We start from the raw sequence: 22,848 nt of genomic DNA on the forward strand, positions 1-22,848 counted from the left end.
AATGAGGGTGAGAGGTTGGTCCTGAATATGGAAAGCAGGAGTGTCAGCAGTGGTGTTGTTTGGGCAGTGGATTGATTTCATTTTGAATGCCAATTCCTGTAGCATTTATGTACCATTTTATCCTGGTTTCACTCTCGTGAAAGGCATTGCTAATCTTCTGATGCTAAAAGGTTTTGCACAGAAACTGTGTATGTAAAGCTATGATGTCTGTATATAATGGCTTCTAATACCTGTGAAAATTGTCATTAATCCACTCATACCTGCATTGGGGTATAGCGTTTCTCCCTAGTTGTAATTCCATTTTCAGGCTCCGTTTGCAGGAAAGTTGTGCTTCATATTTCCCATTTCTAGATAGGCCTTTTACATTTGCAAATGCAAAGTTTGTATTGCAGCAAATTCTTATCTCCCTTGAGAAGGTCCTATCAGCCATCTGGAGACAATTTTTTGTGTATAAGGGAAATGAAACAGAAGCTGAAACTGAATATGTCTTCATTTATTGCAAGATTTAGCATGAGAAAGGGTCCCATATCATGAGAAAGGATCCCTTAGCATGAGAAAGGCCTTTCCATTTATAGTTTTAAATTCATTGGAGATAAGCAGGCAATATCATGGAAAAGTGGAAGAGAGCTGATGATATTTTCTAGAAATGAAGTTGAGATGAACTCTCTAGGGCTTTCCATACAGCTTAAGACCTCAGTGATTTCTTGGTGATCTAGGGAGGAATTTTCCTGTACAGAGAGAAGACTGTGTCACATTCACGATGATTTCCTCTTCCACATTTTCTCTTTGAATGCTTCCTTGTGCTGCTTGTCTGATTTTTTTCTTTTCCTCATATTTTGTCTATGTGTGTATGTTGAGTGATCAGTAGCAGAATAGCTGTGTTGAGGAACGCGTTATGTGTTCATGGGCCTTGCTCATGTAAACCACTGAGTATTTCATCACAGTTTAAGCTGGTGTAGAAGGATGGAGACATGAAGGTACTTGTACGTTCTCTTCCATTTTTGTTTCTGAGGAGTGGATGTAAACATGATGTTCGTAGAAGAGGCATGTCTGTGTGGAGCAGCGCTTGCTCTTAGAGGAGAGCGACTTTCCCTTACAAATATATTTACAATGACCCAGTCTCTGTTGGAGAAAGAATTCTCTCTGTCTTTCCCTTATCTCTTTACTAGGCTTTAGAAACTTGCAGAGAAGTGTTTCTCCCTTCTTGGTATACTTTGATGGTGTGTTTGTGCGCGGTGCATGATATTGGGAAATGGTCTGTTGAACATTACCTTTGGTTAGATTTGCTTGCAAATTCTGAGAATGAAAGAAAAGCATTGAAATTTTGGAAGGTTTGAAGTGTCAGGTTGGGGGGAATGTTTTGTGAGGGGCTGTAGAAGGACAGATGCTCCTTTTTCTGTTTGTTTTAGTTATTTCATTCCACACACATCTGTAGTTTACACACTTTGAAGTCTGCCTAGTGATTAGTTTTTGCCTGAGGTATGTTATTGAGCTTGTATTGGGATCTTTGGGAGAGCCTTCTGGGGAATTCATTCCCTACTATCTACCTTATATGCTCTACTACTATGGATACTAAGAAATGTTCATGTGTATAACTTAGCTGCATATTGTTTATTCTCTTCACAGTGTTTATATTACATCCTGATAATGTGATGGAAAAACATTGTCTTTTGATATGTCTGTGGTGTAGTCTTTTTGAACGTTGTGAAGAAATGCACTGGGCGATTCATCCTTAGATAATGTCCTTTTGGCTTTCATGAAGAGGGAAGGCAATCGTAACAGTTGTGAATAGTTTGGGAATTCTTCATGTATGAAGGTCTCTTGGTGGAAAGTGGTGCCTTTGAACACTGACCTCTCAAGAATGCAGCTGGAAGTGGCCTTGCTGGCAGACACATGGCATGCCCAACCTTTACCCTATCACTGCAAAGTCCACCATTAACCTATGTCACTAAGCTCTGCATCTACATGCTTTTTGAAGATCTCCACGGATGGTGACTCAACTACTTCCCTGGGCAGCCTATTTGAATACTTCACAACTCTTTGAGGGAATAAATTTTTCCTAATATCCAACCTAAACCTCCCCTGGTGCAACTTGAGCCTATTTCCGCTCATCTTAACACTTGGTGCCTGGGAGAAGAGAACAATCCCCACTTCTGTGACTTTGGCTGGGGAATGCTTTGGTTTGAAATATTATGCCAAGGCCTGTGCCTCTTCTCTTCTGATCATGGTGTCCCTGTCCTTAGAGGCAATGAAGTTTCCCTGAGAATAAAATATTTGGCCAAATGTTCCTATGTAGGGCCATTTGCTGAGTTGAAAGGGTGCAACTGGAGTCACCACCATTTATGAAGGTAAAGGCAAAGAAGATCAGAAATGTGGTGTGTGAGCAGGTGTCCTCTGGAAGCACTGATCTAGAGCTGAAACTGATCCCGAGTACTGTTGTTGTCTTACACCTGCATCTGTGACTGTGTGCTTGTCTCCCATGAGGCTTTGTTTCTTTCCCACCAAGTTCCATGGAATTTTCTTCAGGTGTATGAGTAGGTATTTAGTTGGAAATAGAAGAGAAATGAAATTAAGCCCAGGATCTGGAATCAGAAATATCTGAGAGCTGTGCTACTGCTTTGCAGGAATGAAACTGTGGAGAAGACAAGACTGATTTCCTACCTGTTGCTGCCTTTAAGTGATAGCAGGAGATCCTGAAGCACCACATACCTCCATCATGTCTGATCCTCCTGTGCCATGCTGGCTACACAGAGGAACATAGTAGAAACTGGTGTGGAGTGCTTATGGCCAATGCCAACTACATGTGGGATGTTCTCAGCTCCAGGAGGACTGGTGACAGAAGGCCTGCCTGTCTGTATAATGTACAGCATTGCATAGTGCTGGATGTGCAGAAAGAACTATTACCAATGAATGTGAATGCTTACTATGTAGAATGAGACCCATTGATTCTGCATTACACAATCAGGAAAATATGATTGATGTTTAGTGCTGGAGATATCTCTTGGTCGAACTCTCACTTCTTCTCTAATGAATGTACTCAGACATGTTTGATAGATGCTGCCAGGGTGGGCCCTCATCTTACAACAGTATGTACACTTGCATGGTCATGTCCCACGGATCTTTACTACTTTCATAGTGAATGCGTGGGGGTTTCTTTTGGTGTATGGGTAGACATTTTTCTGGAAGTCCATTTAGGTGAATGAAAGTTAGACAAGAATCTTGAGCTGTTGTGGTCTCCAAGATTGCATTTATAGTGGGGTAAACTGATTTGTGGCAAGTACCCAGAGTGGTTTGCTCAGTAACAGGGATGTGGAGTAGGTGCACAGCCTGCTCAGAGAGCTGAAGGGAGCAGCTGGTTCCTTGATGCAGCACCCTTACAGGGGGAACTGTTTCATATCAGTTGTTGACATTGAAACAACAGCACAAACTACAACTAAACTGAATTAGATGCTCATAAGTAGTTGGAAAGCCAAGGAAACTTTTAATCAAGAAGGACTTAAAAAGGCATTAAGGAGCTGATCTCTTGTCACTGTGTTTCCCCTCACATCCCATAAAGGATGGAGATTCTCTTTAGTCCTCCTTTTCTTGTTTATGTATTTATAAAAACATTTTTACTGTCTTTAAGAGCATTAGTCAGATTGAGCTCCAGTTGGGCTTTGGCCCTTCTAATTTTCTCCCTGCACAGCCTCACAATATCTTTGTAGTCCTTCTGGGTGTTGCAGGTGCATCCCTTGAATTTCATTGTAGAAAAAGTTAGGGCAGATCAAAAAAGGACATCTGTAGGGTGACAGTGAAGTCCTTCCCTTGTGTAATTTTCACATTTTTGCCTCATTTGCTTCTGCTGTCTCAACTGGGGGTCAGCGTGTCAAAGAACTGTAAAAAGACTGGAAGATCAGTTAGAATTGTGGGACTGGTGGAGCAATTTTCTTCCAGACCTTGAATGTTTTTCCTCCTGTGGAGAGAATTGCTTTGATATATTTCTCTTTCAATAAAAATAGTGTCAATAAAGATGTCAGTGAATTATATTCCCCTGTCTTGTCTGACATAAGGTAAGAAGTAGGATGTTGTCCATGTTGCAGATAAAGTCTGTGAGTGCAGAGTACAGAGGCTGAGAGGCAGGCTTAGAGCTTGGAAAATAGTTGGGTCAATGTGGCTTTGAATGGGGAATGCTTTGGCTTCAAATCTTGTGCCAAGGCCTGTGCTATTTCTGCTCTGAACACGGTGTCCCTGTCCTTAGAGGCAATGGTGTTTCCCTGAGAATAAACTATTTGGCAAAAAAGTGCCTACGTAGGGCATGTGTCTGAAGTGAAAGGGTGCAACTGGAGTCATCACCATTTATGAAGGTGAAGACAAAGAAGAGCAGAAGGGTGTTGCCCTCTGGAAGTGCTGAACTAGATCTGTAACTGATCCCAAGTACTGTTGTTTTCTTCCACCTGCATCTGTGCCTGTGTGCTTGTCTCCCATGAGGGAGGGTCCCAACTGAAAAGAAAGGAAAGCAAGTCCAGAATCTAGAATCAAAACATTAAAAACCAACCAAACAAACAAACAATAACAACAACAAACAGAGAGTCATGCTACTGCTTTGCAGGAAAGAAACTGTGGAGAAGATAGGTGTGATTTCCTACCCATTGCTGCTTTTAAGTTATAGCAGGAGGTCCTGAAGCACTGCATACCTCCATTACCTCTGATCCTCCAGTGGGATGCTGGCTACACAAAGGAACATGGTACAAACTGGTGTGGAGTGCTTCAGGCCAATGCCAGCTACCTGTGGGATGTTCTCATATCCTGGAGGACTGAAAACAGAGGGTCTGCCAGCCTGCATGATGTCCTGCATTGCATAAGGCTGGATGTACAATAAGATCTATTAGCCATGAATTTCAGTGCATACTATGTGGAATGAGACCCACTGATTCTGCATGACAGAATCAAGCAAATATGATTGATGTTTAGTGCTGGAGACATTTCCCGGTCTAACTTTGGCTTTTTCACAAATGAATGTACTGGGAAGTGTTTAATAGCTGATGCCAAGATCTGCCCTCATCTTACATCTCTATGTACACTGGTGTGGCCAGGTCTTTGCTACCTTCATAGTGAATGCATGGGGTTTTCTTTTTGTGTATAAGAAGGCATTATTCTGTAAATTGGTTAGAGAAAACAGAAGCAAGACCAGGTCTTCAGGTGTTGTGGTCTCCAAGACTGCATTTATAGTGGGGCAAACTTAGTGGTGAGTGCCCAGACTGGATTGCTCAGATGCAGGGATGTGGAGTGGGTGTACAGCCTGCTCAGAAGGCTGAGGGGAGCTGCTGGTTCCTTGATGCTGTACCCCTAGAGGGGGAAGAGTTTCATATCTGTTGTTGACATTGAAACAACAGCACAAATTACAACTGAACATAGAATTTCCATGGCCATACATACTGTGAAAGCCGAAGAAACTTTCAATCCAGACAAAAGGCAAGAATAAAGGTTGGAATTCATGAAAGACGTGGTGTTTCTGCAATACTAGGTTGAGTCTAACGACTATTTTAGAGGTCGAAATAACATGAATTCTACTTGCCATGCGGTAGAACGAAGACAGCCAGAGGACCCCTCCGCCTTCACTCTGCTCATGACTGCCCTGAAGACTAGAATGCATTCCATCTTTTTCTCGAAGAAGAGAAAGAGTTGTGGAGGCAAACGCACCGACTCTGGGCCGCTTCGCAGGGGAATGTACCGTGGCGCCGTGTTCGCGGGGACGGAAGGTTTCCCAGAAAGAGGCAGGGCGGTGGCGCTCGGTGTGAGCCGTGCGTGCAGTGCCGGGCGGCGGCTGCGGGCGCCGCTGTTCACCACGGAGGAGAGGAAGGAGCGGAGCGCTGCAGCCAGCCCCGCCCGCTGCGGCCCGGCTCGCTCGCTCGCTCGCTCGCTGTGTCGGCGGCCGGGCGGGCTGCGAGCGGCCCCGCGGTGCGGAGCCGTACTGCAGCGAGGCGGAGGGGCCGGAACCGGGTCCGGGTACCGGAGCAGGAGCCGGAGCAACAGTCTAAGCCGAAGCGAGAGTCTGAGTCGGAGCTGGAGACGGGAACCGGAGCGAGAGACTGATCCAGAACCCCAGGCGAAGAGTCGGGGCGGCGGCGGGGAGCTGTCGGCGGGCGTCCGGTGGCGGCGGGGCCGTGGCGGAGATGTGCCCGGCGAGAGAAGGGCGCTGGGGCCGGAGGCAGCGAGCGCTGCTGTGCTGCGTGTTGGTGGCGGCGTGGGAGGCGGCGTGGGGGCAGCTGCGCTACTCGGTGCCCGAGGAGCTGCCCAAGGGCTCTTTCGTGGGCGACGTGGCCAAGGACCTGGCGCTGCAGCTGGCGGCGCTCCGCGACCGCGGCGCCCGCATCCTGGACCGAGGTAGGACGCGGTATTTCACTCTGCATGCCAACAGCGGCCACCTGGTGACGGCAGAGAGGCTAGATAGAGAGCACCTATGCGAGGTATTGCAGCGATGTGTGCTGCGCTGTGAGGTGATCGTGGAGGGCGACATGAAGGTCTACGAGATCGAAGTGGAAATCACAGACATCAACGACAACGCGCCCAGCTTTCGAGAGGCAGAAAAGGAACTGAGAATGAGTGAGACGACACCTCCCGGGTCCCGGTTTTCACTGGCGGAGGCTTACGACCCGGACGTGGGAGTGAATTCCCTGCAGAGCTACGAGCTGAGCGGCGACGAGCACTTCTCGCTGTCCGTGCAGGCGGGAGCCGACGGCGAGAAGCGTCCCGAGCTGGTGCTGGCCAAGGCGCTGGACCGGGAGGAGGCGGCGTTTCACGAGCTGGTGCTGAGGGCGAGCGACGGCGGCGAGCCGTCGCGGACGGGCACGGCGCGCATCCGCGTGTCTGTGCTGGACGCCAACGACAACGCGCCCGTGTTCAGCCAGGCGGTGTACGCGGTTCGCGTGCCCGAGGACGTGCCCGTGGGCTCCACGCTGCTTACCCTCACGGCCACCGACGCCGATGAGGGACTCAACGGGAACGTGAAATACTCGCTTAAAAAAATAACTGACAAAGCCTCGAAGGTACTGTACCTGGATCCCGAGGCAGGATCGATCAGGCTGGTGAGGAGCCTGGACTTCGAGGAACGCAACTCCTACGAACTCGAGGTGCAGGTAGATGACGACGGCGGCCTTTCCGACACGGCTACAGTCTCGATCTCGGTGACAGATGTGAACGACAACGCGCCCGAGCTGACTGTGTCGTCCGCACTGAGCGAGATCTCGGAGGACGCGCCGTCGGGGACGGTGGTGGCCCTGCTGCACGTGCAGGACCGGGACTCGGGCGCCAACGGCGAGGTGCGGTGCTCGCTGGTCGGCGACGTGCCGTTCCGCCTGCGGAGCTCGGTGGGCAGCTACTACAGCGTGGTGACGGCGCGGGAGCTGGACCGGGAAGAGGTGTCGGAGTACAACGTGACGGTGCGGGCGGCGGACGGCGGGTCGCCGTCGCTGCGGAGCAGCGCGGTGCTGGCGCTGCGCGTGCTGGACGTGAACGACAACGCGCCGGTGTTCGCGGAGGCGCGCTACAGCGCCCGTCTGGCCGAGAACAACGCCGAGGGCGCGCTGGTGCTGACGGTGCGGGCGCGGGACGCGGACTGGGGGCAGAACGCGCGCGTGCGGTACCGGCTGGCGGAGGGGCGTGTGCGGGGCGCGCCGCTCTCGTCCTACGTGTCGGTGCAGGCGGAGACGGGCGCGCTGTACGCGCTGCGCTCCTTCGACTACGAGGAGGTGCGCGAGGTGGGGCTGTGGGTGCGGGCGGAGGACGGCGGCGCGCCGGCGCTGAGCAGCAACGTGTCGGTGCGGCTGCTGATCGTGGACGAGAACGACAACGCGCCGCAGGTGCTGTACCCGCCGGCGGCGGCGGCGGGGGCGGCGGCGGGCGCGGTCTGGACGGGCGTGGAGCTGGCGCCGCGCTCGGCGGAGCCCGGCGCGCTGGTGGCCAAGGTGGTGGCGGTGGACGCGGACGCGGGGCAGAACGCGTGGCTGTCCTACGAGCTGGCCAAGGCGACGGAGCCGGGGCTCTTCCGCGTGGGGCTGCACAGCGGCGAGGTGCGCACGGCGCGCTCGCCGCTGGCCCGCGACGCGCCCAGGCACAGCCTGGTGGTGGTGGTGAAGGACCAGGGCCGGCCGGCGCTGTCGGCCACGGCCACGCTGACGGTGGTGCTGGCCGAGAGCGTGGCCGAGCTGCTCTCGGAGCTGGGCAGCGCGGCGGCGCCGGCCGAGCCCGCCGGCAGCCTGACGCGCTGGCTGGTGCTGGCCGTGGCGGCCGTGTCCTGCCTCTTCCTCGCCTTCCTGCTGCTGCTGCTGGCGCTGCGCCTGCGGCGCTGGCGCCGCTCGCAGCTGCTGCCGCCGGCCAGCGGCGCCTTGCGCGGCGTCCCGGCCTCGCACTTCGTGGGCATCGACGGCGTCCGCGCCTTCCTGCACTCCTACTCGCACGAGGTGTCGCTCACCGCCGACTCGCGCAAGAGCCAGCGGCGCTGGGCGGCCGACAGCTGCTGCAACACCCTCCCGGCCCGGCCGCCGCCCGACAAGGCCGCGCCGCTGCTCGGGGAAGACGCTGCCGGCGCCCGCGGCGCACAGCCCGACGCCCTCCCGGTGAGTCACTCCGGACACCGCGACGCCCTCCCTCTCGGCGCTTGCCTCCCTCCCTGCTCCTTGCCTTTCCCTCCCTTCGGGCTCTGCTGCCGGCATTACACCTGGTTCGTTAGGCGGGAGATGGGAGGTTTTTTTTTCCACTCTACTTCAACCGGGCTTTTTTTTTTTTTTCGTTTTTTTCTTTTTTTTTCGCACTTGACAGATGGTTGCTCATTTCTTCTCCTAAGGTGTTTCATCCATTTTTTTTGTTCTGTTTTGTTTTTTCCCATTATGCATGTGTTTTTTCCTTTCAGGATGTTCAGTGTAGCCTCCCGATAGGCCGTGTGCTATATCAGTTGTGTGAGTTTGTCTTCAGAAAGAACCTTTATGTCCCCCTGTTTCGTTTGGCTGCTTCTCCTCAATAGTCCATGTGCCTTTTCTGTCGCTCTATGAACATGGTTTGAAATGTCTTTTTATACATCTGTACTGCTGTCTTTGTGCATGTGGTGGGGTAATGCCTGGTCAGCTGGTCCTTTTAGGATGTCTCTTTGGTTGTTATAGAGATGAGGGAGAAGCAGAAGACTTGCATTTGAGATTGCCACAGAGGTGCTGGGTTTGAAAGGCTCTCAGAGGAAAGAGGAGTGTTTGGACATTGACCTCTCAAGAATGGAACAGGCTTTGCTAGCCTGCTCATGCTGTAGCAACAGAACCAATGTGTGTTCATCATTTTCACTGCATAATATTTGGCAAGATAATATACTGAGGTCTGAAGAGCCAGAGCAAAGTCCTTTTCATATCCTGCAGGTTTCACATTTTTCCCTTGTTTGTCATCTCTGTAAAAACTGAACAACTCTTGCCTGAGAACCCCTAAAAGATCTGTTATTAATAGTTTGACTGAGGGAGCTGTTTCCATACACAGTGTGAATGTTTACTGCTGCCAGGACAAAGTCTTTGATATCCTTATGTTTCCTTAATATGTCACGGGATGAAATCTTCTTGCCAGTTCCCTATGTATGGCTGGAACTTGGATATTGTGAGTGTTGCAACTGAATGCGGTGAATGTTGAGCTAGGAAGGTTTGTGGCTGGATTTGAACGTTTCTCAGCAGTGAAATTGTTCAGGTAAAGCTTTGATTTCATAATTCGTGGCAAGGTCCGCATCATTTATGCACCATTTTATCCTGGATTTTTCTGCCCTGAAAGGCAACTAATTCCCTAATGATAAAATGTTTTGCAGAAAAACTGTGCATGCAGAGTGATGATGCCTGTTTGTAACATAATTCCTGTGTGAATCATCATTAATTCACTCCCATCTATTGTAACATTGTGACATAGAGTTTGTCATTATTCCATTTCCCAGTGTTTGTTCCCAGGAAGTCTGTGCTTTATATTTCCCATTTCAGGATAGGATGTTTTGCATTCGAGAATGATGGAGTTGTACTTCAGGAAATCCTTACCTCCGTTGTAAAGGTTCTTTCAGGCATCTGAAGACAAATTCTTGTGTATGAGGGAAATAGAAGGTGAAACTGAATCTCTCTCAATTGCTTGCAAGACTTGGCATGAGAATGGGTCCTGTGTTAAAGCCTTTATGGTTGCAATTTTATTTTAATTGGAGATGAGTAGGCCACATTATAGATAAATTGAGGAGAGCTGATGAACTTTTCCAGTGAATTCCAGATGAACAATCCCGGGCCTTGCTTGCAGCTTAAGACCTCAGTGATTAGTTGGTGCTCTGAGGAGGAATTTTGGTGCTCACAGAGAAGATCCTGATGCCCAAAAAATGATTTTCTCTGCCACACTTTCACTTTGAATGCTTTCTTGTGCTGCTTCTCTGATTTTATCTTTTCCTATTAATGTAGACTGAGTTATCAGTTGCAGCATAGCTGTGTTGAGGAATGTGTTCATGGGCCTTGCTCCCATGAGGCAATAGGTGGGTATTTCATCCAAGTTAGAGGTTGTGTGGAAGGCTGGAGATGTGAGGGTACTTGTGTATTGTCTCCCGCTTTTGTTTCTGGGTAGTGGATGTAAACATAGAATCATAGAATCATTAAGGTTGGGAAAGACCTTCAAGATCGTCTGGTCAACGATCACCCTACTACCAATGTCACCCACTAAACCATGTCTGTGAACACCAGGTCCAAGCAAGCGCCTTCCCCTTCTCTCCTTTTTTGAAAAATGTGGGCATGTTTATGCCTTATTTCAAGAGTTCTTTCCTCGTTCCCAGTGATGGGAGTGCACAAAACACATTTTTCTTCCCATTCCCTTCCCCCGCCCCATCCCCTGAGGCCTGCTCCCCGCCAGGCACCCACTGATTTAGTAGAAGAAGCATGTATGTGTGGAGCAGTGCATGTGCTTCAAGGAGGGGGAGATTCCCCTCCAAAGACATTTGTGATGACCCAATGTCTCATGGAAGATGGCTCCTCTCTTTCCTTCCCCTAGATCATCAGTATGCTTTGAAGATTAAAGAGAAATACACCTCCCTTCTTGATATCTGTCAATGCTGTGGTTGTGGTGTGTTGTATAAGGAAATTGTCATTTAAACTCATCCTTTGCTGAGATGTGCTCGCAGATTCTGAGGATGAAAGGAAAGCATTGAAGTTGTGAAAGGATTGAGGTGAGGTCTTGTGGAGGGCCAGAGATGTGAGGGTGCCTATGTGCTCTCTTCCATTTTTGTTTCCAGGGAGTGGATGTAAACATGAAGATATTAAAGAGGTATGTCTCTGGGGAGGAACGCATGCTCTTAAAGAACAGGGACATTCCCTTACAAATATATTTATGATGACCCAGTCTCTGTTGGAGAAAGGCTCCTCTCTGTCTTTCCCCTTATCTCCCTAGTATGCTTTAGAAACTTGCAGACAAATTTACCTCCCTTCCTGGTATACCATGACTGTGTGGTTGTGTGTGGTGCATGGTATTGGGAAATGGTCTGTTCAACTTTTCCTTTGGTGAGATGTGTTCACAAATTTTGAGGCTAAAAGAAAAAAAAAAAGTTGTGAAAGGTTTGGGGTGACATGTTTGGGGAATTTTTCTCTGCTTGTTTTAGTTATTCCATTCCCACACAGCTGTGATTTACACACTTTGATGTCTGTCTGCTCACTCTTTTCTGCCTAAGAAACAATACTGAGCTTGCATTGTGAGCTTTGGGAGGGCCTTCCACAGAATTCATTCTGTAATATCTACCTTACTTGGTCTACTACTATGAATGCTTGAAAATGTCCATGTGTATACCTTAGTTGCAGATCATTTCTTCTCTTCACAATGTTCATATTATGTCATGTTAATGTGATGAAGAAAAAAGTTTTTAGAGCTGTCCATGGTGTAGTTCTTGTACACATTGTGAAGAAATGCACTGGGTGATTGGTCCTTTGATGATGTCCTTCTGGCTATCATGAAGAGAGAAGACAATCATAACACTTGGGAGTAGTTTGAAAATTATTCATGTGTGAAGGTCCCTTGTTGGAAAGAGGAGTCCTTGAACACTGACCTCTCAGGAATGGAGCTGGAAGTGGCTTTGATAGTAGACACGTGCTACGACAACAGACGTGTTCATAGAATCCTGGAATCATTTTGGTTGGAAAAGACCTCTTAGATCATCTAGCCCAATCTTTAACCTAGTACTGCCAAGTCTACCATTAAACCATGTCACTAAGCTCTACATCTACATGCTTCATGAAGACCTCCAGTGCTGGTGACTCAACAACATCTCTGGGCAGCCTTTGTGAATACTTCACAACCCTTTCAGTGAAACACATTTTCCTAATATCCAACGTAAACCTCCCCTGGAGCAATCTGAGGCCAGTTCCTATTGTTTTATCACATGGTTCTTGGGAGAAGAGGCCGATCCCCACTTTGCTGTAGCCCCCCTTTACAGTAATCGTAAAGGACGATAAGATCTGTCCTGAGCCTCCTTTTCTCCAGTCTAAACAACCCCAGCTCCCTCAGCCACTCCTAATAGGACCTGCTCTCTAGACCCTTCAACAGCTCCATTGCCCTTCTTTTGGACCTGCTTCAGCACCTCGATAACCTTCCTGTAGTGAGGGGTCCAAAACAGAACACAGTATTTGACGTGTGGCCTCACCAGAGATGGGTACAGAGGGACAATCACTTCCCTAGTCCTGCTGGCCAGACTATTTCTGATACAAGTCAGGATTCTGTTGGCTTTCTTGGCCACTTGAGCACATTGCTGGCTCATATTCAGCTGGCTATCAACCAATACTCGGATGTCCCTTTCGGTCGGCCAGCTTTTCAGCCAGTCTTCCCCCAGTCTGTAGCACTCCATGGGATTGCTGTGACTCAGACAAAGGACCCGTTAGTCTTGTTGAACCACATACTGCTGGACTTGGCCTATCGGTCCAGCCTATCCAGATCCATCTGCAGGGCCTTCCTACCCTTGAGCAGATCAACACTCATGACTAACTTGCTGTCACCTGAAAATGTACTGAGGGTGCACTCGATCCCCTCATCCAGATTATTGATAAAAAAGACTGAAGAGAACTGGCCCTGATTCTCAGTCCTGGGGGACACCACTTGAGACTGGCCTCCAGCTGGATTTAATGCTATTCGCCATGACTCTTTGGGCTTGACTAACATGCCAGTTTTTAAGCCTGTGAAGTGCACATCTGTCCAAGCCATGAGCAGCCATTTTGTCCAGGAGAATACTGTGGGAAAGAGTGTTCAAAAGCCTTACTGAAGTCAAGATAGAACAGATCCACAGCCTTTCCCTCATCCACTTAGCAAGTCATGTTGTACAGAAGGAGATCACATTCATGAAGGAGGATCCGTCATCCACTAAGCCCTGTTGACTGAGCCTGACTACCTGGTTGCCACATGACGGCACTAAAGCTGTTCTGTTCCACAAGCTTACCCAGCACTGACAGGCCTGTAATTTCTCGGATTGTCCTTCTGGACCTTCTTGTAGATCAGCATCGCATTTTCTAGCCACCAGTTGACTGAGACCTCCCCAGATAGCCAAGACTGCTGCTAAATGATGGAAAGTGTCTTGGTGAGCACTTTTTCCAGCTCCCTCAGTACCCTCGTGTGTATGTCTTCTGGCTCCATAGACTTGCATATGTCTAAGTAGTTTAGCAGGTCACTGACCATTTCCTCATGGATTATGAGTGCTTCATTCTGCTCCCCATGCTTATCTACAAGGTAGTCACGGGATGGGATACCCAGAGAACAAATGGTCACGTTGCTAAAGACTAGGGAAAAAAAGGCATTAAGGAGCTCATCTCTTGTCAATACATTTCCCCCCACATCCAACAAAGGATGGAGATTCTCTTTGGTCCTCCTGTCCAAGCCACGAGCAGCTATTTTCTCGAGGAGAATGCTGTGGGAAAGAGTGTTCAAAAGCCTTACTGAAGTCAAGGTAGACCAGCTCCACAGCCTTTCCCTCATCCACTGACATGTCATAGAAGGAGATCATGCTCATCAAGGAGGACCTTCCTTTGATAAACTCATGCTGACTGAACCTGACCACCTATTTGCCCTGTAAGTGCCACGTGATGGCAATAAAGCTGCATGAGCTTCCCTGGCACTAAAGTCAGACTGAAAGGCCTGTAGTTACCCGGATTGTCCTTCCTACCCGTATTGTAGATGGGCATCACATTTGCTAGCAAACACTTGGCATGAACCTCCTGGATATCCAGGACTTCAGCTGTATGATGGAGAGTGTCTTGGTGAGCACTTGTGGGAACTCCCTGAGTACCCTTGGGTGGATCCCTTCTGACCCATAGACTTGCATATGTCTACGTGTTTTAGCAGGTTGCTGACCATTTCCTTGTGGATTATGAGTGCTTCATTCTGCTCCCCATGCCTATCTACCAGGTGGTTAGGGGACAGGGTACCCAGAGAAATATTGGTCTTGCTGCTAGAGTGAGGCCAAAAAGGCATTAAAGAACTCATCTCCTGTCACTATGATTCCCCTCACATCCAGTAATGATGGAGATTCTCCTCAGCCCTCCTTTTCTTGTTTATGTATTTATAAAAACATACTTATTGTCTTTAAGAGCAGTAGCCAGATAGTGCTCCTGTTAGGCTTTGGCCCTTCTAATTTTCTCCCTGCACAGCATTACAACATCCTTATAGTCCTCCTGAGTGTTGCAGGTGCATCCCTTGAATTTCATTTTACATAAAGTTAGGGCAGATTAAAAAGAACATCTGTAGAGTGACAGTGAAGATGTGTAATTTTCGCATTTTTGCCTTGTTTGCTGCTGATGTCTAAACTATGTGGCAGAGCCATTCAGTGTGGCAGAGAACCCTAAAAAGACTGGAAAATCTGTTAGAATTGTGCGACTGGGGAAGCAGTTTTCTTCCAGAACTTGAATGTATCCAAATGTGGAGAGAAATACTTTGATATATTTCTCTTTCAATAAAACGTCAGTGATATGCATTGATATGTGTGACATATGGCAAGAGGTAGGATGTTGTCTGTAGTACAGATAAAGCCTGTTACTGTAGAGTATTGGGGCTGAAGCAGATTTAGAGTCTGGAAAATAATTGGGTCAACGTGGCTTTGGCTAGGGTATTCTTTGGTGTCATAGCTGGTGTCAGGGCCTGTGCCATTTCTGTTCTGATCATGGTGTCCCTGTCTTTAAAGGCAGTGAAGTTTCCCTGAGAATAAAGTATTTGGCAAAAAAGGTTCCCATGTAGGACAGGTGTCTAAGGTGAAAGTGTGCAGCTGGAGTCACCACCATTTATGAAGGCGAAGGCAAATAAGAGCAAAAGGGTGGTGTGAGAGCAGGTGTCCCCTGGAAGTGCTAATCTAGAGCTAACTGATCCCAAGTACTGATGTAATAACTATTAGCCATGAATGTGAATTCTTACTGTTTATAATGAGATCCACTAATTCTGCATGACAGAATCACAAAGATATGATTGATGCTTAGTGCTGGTTCCTGTTCTTTCTCAACTGAATGTACTTAGACGTGTTTAATAACTGATCCCAAGTACTGTTTTTGTCTTGCACATGCTGGAGTCATTTCCTCTGGATCTCTGCTACCTTCTTAGAGAATGCCATGGGGTTTTCTTCTCTTGTATGGGTAGGCATTTTTCTGGAAATCCATTTAAGTGAACAGAAGCAAAAACAGGTCTTCAGCTTCTGTGGTCTCCAAGATTGTATTTATAGTGGGGGAAACTGATCAGTGGCGAGTGCCCTGATTAATTTGCTCAGTGGCCCGGATGTGAAGTGGGTCCACAGCCTGTTCAGAGGCCTGAGGGGAGCTGTTGGTTCCTTCATGCTGCATCCTTACAGGGGGAACAGTTTCATAGTGGTAGTTAACACTGGAAAGACTACACAAGTTAGACTACCAAACATTGTTGGAAAGCAAAGGAAACTTTCAATCAAGAAGGACAGGAAGAACAACGTTTGGGATTCGTGGAGGACTTGGTACTTCTGCAACACAGGGTTGAGACTAACAACTATTCAGAGGTCGAAATAACACTATTAATACTACTTGTTATGCTGTAGAATGAAGACAGCCAGAAGACCCCTCCACCTTCACTCTGCTCATGACGGCCCTGAAGACTAGAATGCATTCCATCTTTTTCTCGAAGAAGAGAAAGAGTTGCGGAGGCAAACGCACCGACTCTGGGCCGCTTCGCAGGGGAATGTACCGTGGCGCCGTGTTCGCGGGGACGGAAGGTTTCCCAGAAAGAGGCAGGGCGGTGGCGCTCGGTGTGAGCCGTGCGTGCAGTGCCGGGCGGCGGCTGCGGGCGCCGCTGTTCACCACGGAGGAGAGGAAGGAGCGGAGCGCTGCAGCCAGCCCCGCCCGCTGCGGCCCGGCTCGCTCGCTCGCTCGCTCGCTGTGTCGGCGGCCGGGCGGGCTGCGAGCGGCCCCGCGGTGCGGAGCCGTACTGCAGCGAGGCGGAGGGGCCGGAACCGGGTCCGGGTACCGGAGCAAGAGCCAGAGCAACAGTCTAAGCCGAAGCGAGAGTCTGAGTCGGAGCTGGAGACGGGAACCGGAGCGAGAGACTGATCCAGAACCCCAGGCGAAGAGTCGGGGCGGCGGCGGGGAGCTGTCGGCGGGCGTCCGGTGGCGGCGGGGCCGTGGCGGAGATGTGCGCGGTGAGAGAAGGGCGCTGGGGCCGGAGGCAGCGAGCGCTGCTGTGCTGCGTGTTGGTGGCGGCGTGGGAGGCGGCGTGGGGGCAGCTGCGCTACTCGGTGCCCGAGGAGCTGCCTAAAGGCTCTTTCGTGGGCGACGTGGCCAAGGACCTGGCGCTGCAGCCGGCGGCGCTCCGCGACCGCGGCGCCCGCATCCTGGACCGAGGTAGGACGCGGTATTTCGCTCTGCATGCGAACAGCGGCCACCTGGTGACGGCGGAGAGGCTAGATAGAGAGCAGCTTTGCCGGCTGATGGAGCGATGCGTGCTGCGCTGTGAGATGATCGTGGAAGGCGAGATGAAGGTTTACGAGATCGAAGTGGAAATCACTGACATTAACGACAACGCACCAAGCTTCAACGAAGTAAATCTGGAGGAGGAAATGAGCGAGTCTACAGCTCCCGGGTCGCATTTTCCCTTGTCTAAGGCTCACGACCCGGACGTGGGAGTGAATTCCCTGCAGAGCTACGAGCTGAGCGGCGACGAGCACTTCTCGCTGTCCGTGCAGGCGGGAGCCGACGGCGAGAAGCGTCCCGAGCTGGTGCTGGCCAAGGCGCTGGACCGGGAGGAGGCGGCGTTTCACGAGCTGGTGCTGAGGGCGAGCGACGGCGGCGAGCCGTCGCGGACGGGCACGGCGCGCATCCGCGTGTCTGTGCTGGACGCCAACGACAACGCGCCCGTGTTCAGCCAGGCGGTGTACGCGGTGCGCGTGCCCGAGGACGTGCCCGTTGGCTCCACGCTCCTCACCCTCACGGCCACCGACGCCGATGAGGGGCTCAACGCGAATGTGAAATACTCGCTTAAGACAGCGACGGACCTGGCATCGGAAATCTTCCACCTGCATCCCGAGACGGGGTCGATCAGGCTGGTGAGGAGCCTGGACTTCGAGAAAGACGACTTCTACGAATTCAGAGTGCAGGCACGGGATGGCGGTGGCCTTCCCGACACGGCTACAGTCTCGATCTCGGTGACAGATGTGAACGACAACGCGCCCGAGCTGACTGTGTCGTCTGCACTGAGCGAGATCTCGGAGGACGCGCCGTCGGGGACGGTGGTGGCCCTGCTGCACGTGCAGGACCGGGACTCGGGCGCCAACGGCGAGGTGCGGTGCTCGCTGGTCGGCGACGTGCCGTTCCGCCTGCGGAGCTCGGTGGGCAGCTACTATAGCGTGGTGACGGCGCGGGAGCTGGACCGGGAGGAGGTGTCGGAGTACAACGTGACGGTGCGGGCGGCGGACGGCGGGTCGCCGTCGCTGCGGAGCAGCGCGGTGCTGGCGCTGCGCGTGCTGGACGTGAACGACAACGCGCCGGTGTTCGCGGAGGCGCGCTACAGCGCCCGTCTGGCCGAGAACAACGCCGAGGGCGCGCTGGTGCTGACGGTGCGGGCGCGGGACGCGGACTGGGGGCAGAACGCGCGCGTGCGGTACCGGCTGGCGGAGGGGCGTGTGCGGGGCGCGCCGCTCTCGTCGTACGTGTCGGTGCAGGCGGAGACGGGCGCGCTGTACGCGCTGCGCTCCTTCGACTACGAGGAGGTGCGCGAGGTGGGGCTGTGGGTGCGGGCGGAGGACGGCGGCGCGCCGGCGCTGAGCAGCAACGTGTCGGTGCGGCTGCTGATCGTGGACGAGAACGACAACGCGCCGCAGGTGCTGTACCCGCCGGCGGCGGCGGCGGGGGCGGCGGCGGGCGCGGTCTGGACGGGCGTGGAGCTGGCGCCGCGCTCGGCGGAGCCCGGCGCGCTGGTGGCCAAGGTGGTGGCGGTGGACGCGGACGCGGGGCAGAACGCGTGGCTGTCCTACGAGCTGGCCAAGGCGACGGAGCCGGGGCTCTTCCGCGTGGGGCTGCACAGCGGCGAGGTGCGCACGGCGCGCTCGCCGCTGGCCCGCGACGCGCCCAGGCACAGCCTGGTGGTGGTGGTGAAGGACCAGGGCCGGCCGGCGCTGTCGGCCACGGCCACGCTGACGGTGGTGCTGGCCGAGAGCGTGGCCGAGCTGCTCTCGGAGCTGGGCAGCGCGGCGGCGCCGGCCGAGCCCGCCGGCAGCCTGACGCGCTGGCTGGTGCTGGCCGTGGCGGCCGTGTCCTGCCTCTTCCTCGCCTTCCTGCTGCTGCTGCTGGCGCTGCGCCTGCGGCGCTGGCGCCGCTCGCAGCTGCTGCCGCCGGCCAGCGGCGCCTTGCGCGGCGTCCCGGCCTCGCACTTCGTGGGCATCGACGGCGTCCGCGCCTTCCTGCACTCCTACTCGCACGAGGTGTCGCTCACCGCCGACTCGCGCAAGAGCCAGCGGCGCTGGGCGGCCGACAGCTGCTGCAACACCCTCCCGGCCCGGCCGCCGCCCGACAAGGCCGCGCCGCTGCTCGGGGAAGACGCTGCCGGCGCCCGCGGCGCACAGCCCGACGCCCTCCCGGTGAGTCGCTCCGGACACCGCGACGCCCTCCCCCTCGGCGCTTGCCTCCCTTCCTGCTCCTTGCCTTTGCCTCCCGCTCTCCTTCCCGAGCGTGGAGTTTTGCTGATGAGCAAGGCACAGCTTTGCTGGGCAGCAGGCTGTGCGTGGCTGCCCCTCACTCAGGGGAGCTAAACGCGGGCTCTGCTGTCAGCGTTACACCCGGTGCCGAAGGCAGGAGTCGAGTAGGGTTTTTGCCTGCAATTCTGGTACAACTGGTATTTGTTGTTGTTGTTGTTTTTCCGCACTTGCTAGGTGGTTGCTTATTTCTTCCTCTGAATGTTGTCATGCAGTTTTTTCTTTTGGTTTTCAGCATTCTGAGTAAATGTACACCTGAGATTATCAAGATTGTAGTACCTGTCATCCTGATTTCTCTCATCCTTTATCAGTAGTGTGAAATTCCCTTCGAACAGCATCTTAGTGTCCCCATGTTTCATTCGGCTGCTTCTCCTCCATACTCCAAGCAACTATTCTGTTGCTGTATAAACTTGGGTTGAGCAGAGATATGTCTTCGTATGTATCTATTCTTTGGTGGAAGAATGGTCAGGGAAACTGTTCCTTTTACAGTTCATCCCTTGCATGTGTGTTGCCTCATATTTGGCCAGGGTAAAAATGTTGTGTAAAGAGTGAGACTGTATTCCATTTCTTGTCCTGCAGTTTTCACATTTTTGCCTTATTTGCTGTCAATGACAAAATGTGGCCTCATGTGCCAGAGAACTCCGAAAAAAAAAAGGAAAATATGTTACAGACTGGTTGGGGTAGCTGCTTCCATACACAGCATGCATGTTTACTGCAGTCAGGATCAAGTCTTTTGATATCCTTATGTTTCCTTAAAATGTCACTGGATGAAATGCTCTTGCCAGTGGCCTACATACAGCTGGAACTTGGTTATTATGACTAGTGCACGGTGACTGAGTGGTAACTTTATTAATGTTTATAAATATGTAAAGTGTGAGTGTCAGGAGGATAGCTCCAGGCTCTTCTCAGTGACATCTAATGATAGGACAAGGGGAATGGGTGCAAGCTGGAAAATAGGAGATTCCAGTTAAATATGAGATGAAAGTTTTTCATGATGAGGGTGACAGAACAGTGAAACAGGCTGCCCAGGGCGGGTAATGGAGTCTCCTTCTCTGGAGACATTCAAAACCTGCCTGGACGTGTTCCTGTGTGACCTGATCTAGGTGTTCCTGCTCTGGTAGGGGGATTGTACTAGATGATCTTCCAAGGTCCCTTCCAATCCCTAATGTTCTTTGATTCTGTGTGATTCTGTAATTGAATGTTGTGAATGTAGAGCATGGATGGTGAGTGTTTTTTTGTTTGTTTGTTGTTTATTTGGTTTTTTGAATGTGGAAAATGTGGCTCAGCAGAGATACTGTTCAGGCAAAGGTTTGTTTTCATAATTTGTGCCAATTCCTGCAGCATTCATGCACCATTTTATAGTGGTTTCCCTGCCCTGAAAGGTAACTTTAGTTCTCTGATAATAAAATGTTTTACAGAAAAACTGTGTATGTAGAGTGATGATGTCTGCATATAAAGGCTTATAATACCTGTGTGAATCCTCATTACTTCACTCCTATCTGTTGTAACATCGTGCCAAAGAGTTTCTTCATAGCTATAATTCCATTTTCAGGTCCTTGCTTCCAGGAAGGTTGCACTTCATATATCCCATTCCTGGGTAGGGCTTTTGCATTTGAGAATGACAGAGCTGTACTACAGAAAATCCTTACCTCCCTTGAGTAGGTTCTTTCACCCACCTGAACACAAAATTTTGTGTAAAAGGGAAGTGAAACAGAAGCTAAAACTCAATCTCTCTTCATTGCTCCCAAGACTTAGCATGAGAAAGGGTGCCATAGTAAGGTCTATTCTTTTACAGTTTCATAGTCGTTAAAGATAAGCAGGCCACATCATGGAAAATGGATGAGAACTGATGAACTTTTCTTAAAATGGAAGTCCCTTCCTGTTTAGCCCAGAAGAAGACATTAGGACATTGCTTTCAGCTTAAGACCCCAGTGATTTCTTGGTGCTCTGGAGAGGAATTTTAGTGCCCACAGAGAAGATCCTGCCACCCTCGTGGTGATTTCCTCCACCAGGCTTTCTCTTTGAATGCTTCCTTGTGCTGCTTCTCTGTTTTTGTCTTTTCCTGGTCTTTTGTGTGTGAGAGGTTGAGCTTTCAGTAGAAGCATAGCTTTGTTGGGGAATGTAAGTGTTCATGTGCCTTTTCTTCATGAGGCAATAGCTGGGTGTTTCATTACAGTTTAAGGTAGTGTGGAAGGCTGGGGATGTGAGGGTACTTGTGTGTTTTCTTCCATTTTTGTTTCTGGGGAGTGGATGTAAACATGATGTTAATGGAAGAGGTGTGTATGTGTAGAGCAGTTCATGTGCTTAATGGAAGGGGAGATTCCTCTCCAAACACATTTGTGATGACACAGTTTCTGGTCGAGGATGGCTACTCCCTCTCTTTCCCCCAAGTCATAGGTATGCTTTTGAAGATTAAAGAGAAATGTTCCTCCCTTCTTGATATTTGTCGATGGTGTGGTTGTGGTGCATTGTATAAGGAAATGGACATTTGAACTAATCCTTTGGTGAGAAGTGCTTGAAAATTCTGAGGATGAAAGAAAAGCATTGAAGTTGTGAAAGGACTGAGGTGGTAGTTTGGAAGAATGTTGTGTGGGGAACTGTAGAAAAATGGATACCCCTCTCCCTGCTTGTGGCATTTATTCCTTTAATCACAAAGCTCTGCTTGATAGATTTTACAGTAGAAATGTATTTTTTTTCTGCATTGAAATCTTCAGGAGGACATTCTGGGGAATTCTTTTCCTACTATCTACCTTACATGCTCTACTCCTATGAATACACAAAGATGTCCATTTGCATAACTTAGCTGTGTATCATTTATACTCTTCACACCATTAATATTACATCATGATAATATGAGGAAAAGAAAATTGTCTTTGGAGCTGTCCAGGGTGTAGTCTTTGTGCATATTGCAGAGAAAGTGGCTGGGCAATTGGTCCTGTAATGATGTCCTTTTGCCAGTCATGAAGAGGGAAGGCAATCATAACCATTGGGAGTAGTTGGGGAATTCCTCATGTGTGAAGTGCTCTTGGAGAAATTGACCTCTTGTCATGGTGTTTGAACATTATCCTCTCAGGAATGGAGAAAATGTCTTTTCTAGCAGACGTGCTGTGATAACAGCTGTGTTGCAGGTCCATTGCTTGAATTTCATTGAACATCAGGCTTGGGCGGACCAAAGAAGAATGCCTATAGAGTGCTAGTTAAGTGCTTCACATCTGTAGTGTTCACATTTTTGCCTTGTTCATTGCTACTGTCTAAACTGGGACTCAGTGCAGCAGAGGACCCTAAAAAGACTGAAAGATCAGTTAGAATGGTCGGACTGGTGGAGCAATTTCCATCTAGATCTTGAATGTTTCCTACTGTGGTGAGTAATACTTTGATATATTTCTCTTTCAATAAAATGTCAGTGAATGATATGCCCTGTTCTTTCTTGTCTGACATACGGCGAGAAGTAGGATGTTGTCTGTGTTGCAGATAGTCTGTGACTGCAGAGTACAGAGGCTGAGAGGCAGATTTTAGAGCCTGGAAAATAGTTGGTTCAACGTGGCTTTGAATGTGGAACACATTCATACTCGTTTTATACCAGGTGCCAAGGTCTGCACCATTTCTGTTCTGATCATGGTGTCCCCATCTTTAGAGGGAGTAAGGTTTCCCTGAGAATAAAGTAT

At 50.4% G+C, this 22,848-nt stretch overlaps 2 protein-coding genes across 2 annotated transcripts; both read left to right on the top strand.

Annotated features, from left to right (window-relative positions):
* The first annotated feature begins 6,152 nt into the window (after window positions 1-6,152).
* On the top strand, window positions 6,153-11,416 carry LOC126913481 (protocadherin gamma-A10-like). The gene is made up of 3 exons (XM_050713689.1): window positions 6,153-8,594; window positions 11,252-11,283; window positions 11,407-11,416. The coding sequence occupies exons 1-3, from the start codon at window positions 6,153-6,155 to the stop codon at window positions 11,414-11,416; spliced, it is 2,484 nt and encodes an 827-aa protein (XP_050569646.1).
* A 5,211-nt stretch (window positions 11,417-16,627) lies between these two features.
* LOC126913482 (protocadherin gamma-A10-like) lies at window positions 16,628-19,430 on the top strand. The gene is made up of 2 exons (XM_050713690.1): window positions 16,628-19,069; window positions 19,419-19,430. The coding sequence occupies exons 1-2, from the start codon at window positions 16,628-16,630 to the stop codon at window positions 19,428-19,430; spliced, it is 2,454 nt and encodes an 817-aa protein (XP_050569647.1).
* Window positions 19,431-22,848: the final 3,418 nt, after the last annotated feature.

This window comes from Cygnus atratus, chromosome 14 (assembly GCF_013377495.2).
Source record: "Cygnus atratus isolate AKBS03 ecotype Queensland, Australia chromosome 14, CAtr_DNAZoo_HiC_assembly, whole genome shotgun sequence".
Lineage (NCBI taxonomy): Eukaryota > Metazoa > Chordata > Aves > Anseriformes > Anatidae > Cygnus > Cygnus atratus.